Source organism: Cebus imitator, unplaced genomic scaffold (assembly GCF_001604975.1).
Source record: "Cebus imitator isolate Cc_AM_T3 unplaced genomic scaffold, Cebus_imitator-1.0 Scaffold48, whole genome shotgun sequence".
Classification (NCBI taxonomy): domain Eukaryota; kingdom Metazoa; phylum Chordata; class Mammalia; order Primates; family Cebidae; genus Cebus; species Cebus imitator.
In genome coordinates, this window is record NW_016107363.1 from 5,239,566 (window position 1) to 5,248,322 (window position 8,757).

The 8,757-nt window shown below is 41.7% G+C and overlaps 1 protein-coding gene across 9 annotated transcripts in view; it reads left to right on the plus strand.

Moving 5' to 3' along the window:
* Positions 1 to 6,594, plus strand: part of FHIT (fragile histidine triad diadenosine triphosphatase) — a 1,489,467-nt gene extending 1,482,873 nt beyond the window's left edge. For 8 of the 9 annotated variants that reach the window (XM_017527326.2, XM_017527329.2, XM_017527332.2 and 5 more), the window contains 2 exons: positions 3,614 to 3,720; positions 6,325 to 6,594. In XM_017527326.2, coding sequence (XP_017382815.1) covers positions 3,614 to 3,715 — 102 coding nt within the window. In that variant the 3' untranslated portion in view covers positions 3,716 to 3,720; positions 6,325 to 6,594. The remainder of the gene's footprint in view (positions 1 to 3,613; positions 3,721 to 6,324) is intronic. The other variant, XM_017527331.2, reaches the window with a different exon arrangement.
* Positions 6,595 to 8,757: the final 2,163 nt, after the last annotated feature.

Below are 8,757 nucleotides of genomic sequence, written 5' to 3' on the forward strand. Positions count from 1 at the left end.
GGGGAGGAAGGGCCTTCCTTTTCGGGAATTAGGCCCTTTCCACATGGCTGGGGAACGGGGCCAAAAGTCCTCTACCAGACAAAAGGAACTTGTTCTTCTCATTGTTCAAGCTCAGACCTAACTCTCGCCTTGTTGGAGAGCCATTTCTGGATGATCCATAGATAACCTCTCTCCCTCCATCACTCTTTATCATAAGTTTTTTTGTGAAACCAAGGTGATACTCAAAAGCCTTTGCAGTGAGGGCAGCTCTATCCAGCACCCTTCCCATTTGGTAATCCCATCTCACTAAGAATTGGCCATTTGGTGTCTACCCTCCCTACCTGTGTGTCCCAGGAGAACAATAAAGGAGTCTGGTTCAGTGTTCCAATGCTAGGTCTGGCCGCTGGCATTACAGGGACAGAGCAAATGTCTGGTGTGTTAACAAGTAGTCACCGCCCTCCCCTGTGGACAGCCAAAGTAATCTGGAAGGCTTATCAGAAGTGAAACTCCTCCATTAAAGTTCACCCATGGCAAATAGTGTCTTTTGGATAAACTACTATATAAGATCATTAGAGCTTTCTTTCTGTTAGCCAGGCAAGAAGTTGCAGCCACCAGGTTCTTAGATTGCTTTAGGGAAATGGAACTTTACTTCAAACTGTAGCATTTTTAATCTTCAAGTTACCTGGATGGATCTTCTAGGACACAAGTCTTGCCCACCAGGGCCTTTCCCAGACTCCCTATTTCTGCAGAGATTAAAAATCCATTCAAACGCTCCAGAACTGCATCCGCATCTTAGTGCTGCAAAGACAAGCCTTGTAGCCCAGACATCCTGTGGACAGAGCATAAACTGAAGAAAAGCAGTTCCAGAGCAAGGCTTGCAAAGGACAGCAGTTATACTGTTGATAGGATCACAAGCAATGTGCTTAAAGGCAAACGTATTATTTCTATATGTATGTGGGCTCTATCTACACACTTCTCCCACCAGCAGTGATTCTCAACAATAAGTGCACCTTAGATCTGGCTGAGAACCTTGGTTTTAAATTCCCAAACCCAGCCTACCCCAGACCAATTAAATCAGAAGCCCTGGGGTGGGTTTTATTTTTTAAAGCTTCCTAGATGATTACGGTGGGCAACCAGGGTTGAGCACCGCCGTTCTAAACAGAACTACATGCTTCCATCTGGGGCTTTTAAGAGAGAAATCTAATAACTTTTAAAAGCTATGTACAACAGAGTTTTTGCAAAGATGATTAGTTTTTGTTTTATTATTTCCTACTTCCCATAAACAACTTCTAAAGATTGGCACAATGTTACCATCTGTAAGGCATACGACAATAACAGACGGTCGCCTAATAATCAGGAAGGCATTAACATTCACAGGCTCTAAATTATTTGGATTCATCTGGCATGATCTCTGTTGATGAGACCACTTAATGCTTGATTTCTGTGTCTTCCAATGGCAGTAGCAGAAGTGGGAAGGCCATATTTCCTGGGTTTTGCATGTCTCTTTGTCATCCTGTCGAATTGTTACAAGATGGATTTATAACAGAGCTCAAGGTAGTATCAAAATGAAAATTAGCTCTTGAGTAGAAGAATGGCAATCCCGTTTCACTTGCCTGTAGCAACTGCAGCATGTTTGCCTCTGCAGGGAAGGAAATGACTTCTTAATGTGCTTTTCTTCCTAAGGAGAATTAAATCTACATGGCAAAATGTAAAACCAGTGTGCTGGCAGCCAAATTCAGAAGGGAAGATCCATGACCCTCATAAACGTATCTGTGGCCCGGTTGTATGTTAATGAGCCTCATTTAGGCTCAGACTCAGCTGGAGTGCAAGGCTATGGTTCCCTCACTGTTTTGCCTTCTGTACCAACGTTGCGCTGAAATAAATGGGGAAATTTCTCCATCTACTACGAGCTGCCAGAGTAGGGGCCTCTAGGTTAGATTTAGAGTTTGGGGCCTGAGATGGCAAACGTCATTATTTTAGTTGATAGACTTTTTGCTGAGTTGGCAAGATTATTTTTAAAGGATCAACTTTTAAAAAGTCTATATTTTAAACTGTTAAGTCAACCCTTTACAAAATGGAGAGGAACAGTATCTGTGGGATTGTCTTTAGGGACACTGCAGATCCTTCAGGATAAACAAAAAGGCAAAAGTTGTTGTTGGGGATAATTCTGTCACCTACCACTATGTAGCTGGGTGATCTTTGGACCAGGGTATGAACTTCCTCAGAACTCAGCTTCCTCCACAATAACATGGGGTTGAATAGCATCCGCTTCATGAGTCATTGTAAGGATTAAAAAAGATGATGCACGCCTTTCATATCGTTAATGCTTGCTATCATTGGTGCTATTAGTTTGTCTCAATCTCAAATGACTTTTAACACAAAACACTATACTGCGCATTCCCATGAAGAATGAATGAATAACCTGCAGCATTTTACAATGTATAGAGCCACACACGGGAACAATAAATTTAGTTAATGAAATTCAATCGTACTAGGAGATTAAGGGAGAAAATTGAGCTCTTCTAAGGAAGAGAGTTCTGAGAACATCCTCTCTGATAGAACTGAAATTTTATTCGCTCTATATGTAAATCTGAGACATACACACAATTTTTTAAGATAAATATACCTGTAATCTGAGGAGGAGTTTAAAAGGATTCAAGTGTTAATTTTAAGACCAATTGTTAATTTTTTGTAAGTTGTTTTCTCATTTAATCTCTTTTACTGTTTTCCTACTTGAAGCCTCTTTTAATGGAAATTTTTATTACTTACTCAGTTCTCATGGCCCTTATCATAAATTTGGTTCGCTGAACAAAACTGTTTAAAGTTCACGTAAGAAAGTTTAAACCAAAAAGAGTAGGAGGTAAACCACAGGCCACCTTGAAGGAGAGATGTGTTGGTGGCAAATACCATGCCTTCAAAATCCAGGAAGTAAAATAAATGAATGATATTTATTAAACATAAGAAAATTAGAACAGCGGTAGAGATTATGGGGATGGCATATGCACCCCATTCCCCCACTTCACCCCAATCTGTGATCACCGGTATTAGTCCATTCTTGCGCTGCTATGAGGAACTACCCGAGGCTGGGTAATTTATAAGGAAAAGCAGTTTAATGGGTTGCTCAGGCTGTACAGAAAGCATGGTTGGGGAGGCCTCAGGAAACTTTCAGTCATGGCAGAAGGGAAAGCAGGCACATCTTACATGGCTGGAACAGGAGGAAGCGAAAGTAGAGGGAGGTGCTACACACTTTTAAACAATAAGATCCCCCAATGACTCACTCACTATCATGAGAACAGCCCCAATGGAGAATTCTGCCTAGATGGTCCAATCACTTGCCCCCAGGCCCACCTCTAACACTGGGGCTTCTAATTTGACATGGGATGTGGGCAAGGACACAGATCTATATCAGATCATCATCCCTGTCAGCCTCAGTAGATGATTACAATGCAGCAAATGATTAATTTAAATATGGATTCTTTTGTAAAGCCTCTCCATTTGCAAGTTTTGGCAACTGAAGATACATCTACTGGCCTCTAATTTGCAAATTTTGTTCAGTCTCTCCCAACCTCCTGATATTTGTTCAAAGAGATCCCAAGGGCCTATAAAAGAGCCTCTTCCATTTTCTTCTCCAAAGCTCCAGAAACACGACAAGGAAGAGGAGGACTCCCCGGCCTCTTGGAGATCAGAGGAGGAAATGGCAGCAGAAGCTGCAGCTCTGCGGGTCTACTTTCAGTGACGCAGGTAAACACTGCATTTCCTCATCACCCAGACCCTCCCAGGGCCCTCAGGAAAGGGGTTGCACTCTCAGAATGGGGATGCACAAAAACACCTTCACCAGCATCCTGGGGTGGTGGCTGCAAAGGACAAAAAGCTGGACGGGAGAAAACTGTGGCCCTTGAGTACTATATTTCCAGTCTCCCAGTCTCTTCCAACTCTCCTGCCTCTTGTCACTCCCTTCCAAGCCAGCACCCCCAGCCCATCACCACCTTTCTCCACTCTATCCTGTAGTGGTGCTCCTGGGAATCCAAAGTTCACAAAGCTGACATTTTGTCATGCAAAACTTCTTGTTTAAAAGGTCAACCTTCCCACTTAAGGGTGTGACCTGGCCCTCAGGCTCAAGTCAGTCTGCAAAGCCCTGTAAAACATGTTTCTCTGCCTCCCTACCACTCCTCCCGGGGCAAACTCTTCTGCTTTCACTGGGAGGACTCCTCTCTTCTGTTGCTACTTGGTAAATTGCCCTTCATGTTTCCCTTTAGGTTCAGTGGCTAGGAAGCTCAGGCCACAGGGAAAAGTCAAGGGTTGATGGAATTAATCTTTGCATTAATGATGGCTAATTGTTAAGAGATCACAGGTTTAAGACTCTGGTAGAAAGAGAACTATAGCCAATTTCCTTGTCAAAATGCTTCTACTCCAAATTTTTAGACAGTGTCTAAGGGGCTAGATCTAACTCACAACCTATATTATCTGTTCTAGTATCAGTTTCCATAGTTGACTTCTGGAATGACTGAAAGTGATGCCTTTGTTTGGTCTGTAACCAAAAATCGTTAAAGATGTTCAGGAGCAGTGGCTCACGGCTGTAATCCAAGCTACTCGGGAAGCTGGGGCACGAGAATTGCTTGAACCCATGAGATGGAAGTTGTAGTGAGCTGAGATGGGGCCACTGCACTCTAGCCTGGACTACAGGGCAAGAATCCGTCTCAATCAATCAATCAATTAGCAAAGCATTAAAGAGAGATGTAAATGGAGCTTTCTCTCTGAAATTTGTTTATAAATACAGGGTTGCCATGCAAAAACTGGCATATATCTAGACTAAAAAAATTACTTGTTTATCTCAGATTCAAATGAACTGCTATCTTGTATTTTTCCTGGCAAACCTGTTAATAAACTCCCATGGACCCCAGTTACAGACCTGTTCCTTTAAATAGTTTCTTTTTTCCTTTTTAGAATAAGATAATTCCAAATTAGAATTAGGCAATTCTTCATCTGGCCTGTGAGTAAGTGTGTTCATGTTATAAGTTGCAGAAGTAGATCAGATACAAATTAAAAACAAAATTAGTGAACTGAATTGTATAAAATTGTATCAGCCACTTAGTGATCATGAGTTTTGGCTGGAAAACACATTCATCGTATTCTGATTTCACTTTGAAACAGAAGTCTTCATTAGATAGTTTCAAATATATGTGCGTTTCTTGGCCTTTCTCTCCCCAGCCCTCTTTATAGAGTGTTCTAATTACTTAAAGACCCAGACTACCTTTCCCCTTATTGTTGTTCTAATAATGGTCTTGCACTCAGATCCTTGCATTCTAGAAAGCTCATTTCATTCTCCCATGTCATAGCTTCCTCAGCTCTGCACTCAGTTGCCTGGGGGAATATGGCAAGTGCTATAGCAGAAGCTGTCTTTCATATTTTATTGTTAACCTTTTCCACTGTCATCTTTCTATCTCTCATTTTTTCAGGATCCAGCTGGTTTACCTAAGAATATAGGCCTATGGGCATCACTACAAACCTCTTTCTATTCCTCTTATGAAGGCCAGGATGTCATTTTAGAGTGCCCTGTTCAAATTTCAGTAGGGTGACAATACCTCAGACTTGACCTCCTAGGCTGAGTTTTTTCTCCTGAGTTTCCTATGCAGTGGGTATTTTCAGGTAGTGGCTAGAAAGTTTTAGGCTTTTTCCTAAGGCTTGCTGAATTGTAGGATTTTGTCTTAGAATGCATTTTCTAGACGCTTTAAGAAGATTCAAACTTATTACCCAAGTTTGCTGTAGGCTTTGCTTTGTCAGTGTTTTGTTTCTGTCTTGCCTTGAGGCCTGACATCTCATGTCTTCTAGGGAAATTGACTTCCCTTGTACATCTTAGCAGAAAGATATTTACCCTAACCTGTTACACAAACTATTGCCATAGTGCCTGTGGATTTTTGAGTAATATTTGTATTTCTCTTTAAGAGTTTTTGTGCACAGACCAAACAAATCACCCTCAGTCTTCCCAGCAGTCACATGTAGTAACTAAGACCAGGTGGATAATATAGGTTGCAAGATGGCAAACAACTTAGGGTCCTAAGATTTTACCAACAGTGTCATCATTACCTATAGTATAATAGGACTAAATATACTTCCCTTTAAGGACAAAGGAAACATTCTATTGAAACCATCCTCACAGGGTTAACAGTTACATGCTGGGTTCTGGACAGAAATACAGTTGTAATTAAGCATTAATCAGGCTGCACTTTGGCCTCCTTCTTCATAGCCAAAAGTCATGGAGCACCAGATGCTGACCATTTGCCTCCTCATTGTTCCTACACAAAAGATTTCTGATGTTAGAAGGCTTTTGTTTAAAAATTGCTTAAGATGTTTTTCAGATCCTGAATGCCATCAAAAGGGCTAATGCCAGCCACTTTGAAGACCACCCCCAGAGGAACCGAATCAGCATGAAAATGCAGTTTCTGCATCTCCCCATCCTGTGACTTCATCCTGCATTCTTCAACCAGTGAGCCCCCACCTCGGCCCTCCAAACCCTTTTAAATACCTAGGTCTAAACTGCTCAGACAGGCAGGCTTGAGGTTTCCTCCTGTCTCCTTATTCAGCAGCCTTGTGATTAAACTTCCTTCTCTACTGCAACCCTGCGTCTTGGTGTATTGACTTGCCATGCATTAGTCAACAAACCTGTTATAGTTACTTTTTTTTAAGGAAATTCAGTCATTGGATTGGTCCATTGCTTCTCTGACACTCATCCCTTCCCTTTTCAAAAAAATGTGTCTACATATTGAATTTTTATACTTTATCAAGTGGTTCAGGAAAACTCTGAAATTTGTTATTAGGGCAATTATGAAACATTTAGACATAGCTAGACTTTAAAAATTGTTCATCTGAAGTTCACATAGACTTGGCCTTCCCAGCTTTGGTGATTGATTATTCCCTCAGCAGCAAGTTAGTTAAACACATTCATGGTGCTCACTCTGCAAAGCCACACAATTCTCAACGTGCACAGAGGCAGGGCTCAGCCCTGGAATTGATAATGGTGGCCAACACTTGCTGAGAATTTATAAAATGTAGACTCTGTTATTGTCCTGTCGTCTTGCAAGTGATGAGAAAACTAAGGCTTAGGGATGTTAAGTACTAGTTCAAGGCCAATGGTAAGTAGCAAAGATCAGATTTGAACCCAGGCAGTCCCACCCTAAAGACCATTCTCCTAGTCTGTGTCCTGCCCTCCTTGATAAAAGAGCTCACCACCTCTCTAGCCACTTCCTTCTCCCTGTCCCACCCCTTCTTGTACCCTCCAAATATTCTGTTTAGTCTCCTCACCTTATCTGCTGGCCTATATCTGCCTTGAGGACCTCCTACCTCCTCCCCTGCTGGGCTTTCTTACCTGTCTTGTTAATACAACCCTGTCCAGCACCTGCCTCCCTGGTCACACTACAGCCAGGTAGCAAAAACCAAAATGGGCCTGGATTCCTCAACCAACTTTGTTCTACCTGCAAGTTTTTCAGATCATGATGGTTCCTGCCTGGGCTGCCCTCCCTCTTTCTTTCCTTTACCATCTGACAACATACCTAAATGAACAGGACCTTGGGCACATACAGTGTTTCCCAAATTGCATTCATTCCCATTTTGTCATGATTTTTCTTTGTGGACCACCTAGAGCATTATTTACTTGATTTGCTTTTTAAATTTTAGTACTTTCATCTTAAACTTTATATCTCAGCCTTAATAAAAAGTAAGTACTACTTGTAATTAGAAGTTAAGCATAAACATAAACAGAGAAAGATGATGCTGATGATTTCCAGCTCTGCATAGCTGCTTGCCTTAGCTACTAGGACTGGGATTCAGTCTCTCTGTTAAAAAGTGAGGCTAGCCACCATTAGAGAGGCATTTAATTCTAGCACCAAACAGAAACTCTCCATTTGGCATATTCAGAAGGACTAAACAGAATAACCCAGTCAGATATTCAATGTAGATCACTTAAGATTGTCTTAAACAGGAATATGACTCCCAATTTTGGACAAACAGCAGTAGAGGCCAGATCTTAGCCTAGAGCAAACTGGCTGTAGACCCTAAGCCAGTACTACTTTTTTTCCAACCTAAGCCAGTATTACTTTTTTCCCCCCCAGGCATAGCAAGAAGACAAGGTACATGAGGGAAAACCAAAGAGTCAGCTTCCAAAGGACTGATGGGTCAAATCTCAGTGCTTGCCCTTGACGTTTTGCTTGCCAATAGTCTATCTTTAAAACGAACAGGTTGCAGAGAAAAATGTGAACTCCTATATCCAGAGATGCCCTATATAAGAAAACGGACTATAATACCAGAAACTGCTCCTGACTTAATATTTGGGTTATATGATTTGGCTGTGTCCCCATACCTAGTTATATGATTTGGCTGTGTCCCCACCCAGATCTCATCTTGAATTGTAGCTCCCATAGTCCCCACATGAGAGGGAACCAGTGGAAGGTAATTGAATCATGGGGGAGGGTCTTTCCCATGCTGTTCTCATGATAGTGAATACATCTCACGAGATCTGTTGGTTTTATAAAGGGCAGTTCCCCTGCATATGCTATCTTGCCTGCTGCCATGTAAGACGTGCCTTTGCTCCTCCTTTGCCTTCCTTCATGACTGTGAGTCCATTAAACCTCTTTCCTTTCTAAATTACCCAGTCTTGGGTATGTTGTTGTTATCACCATGAGAACAAACTAATATACCTAGCAACTCCTTGTTAAGTATTATGTTCTATATCTTCTTTACATATAAAGAATCCTTAGCATAGCAAGAGTGCCATTAGGACAACAG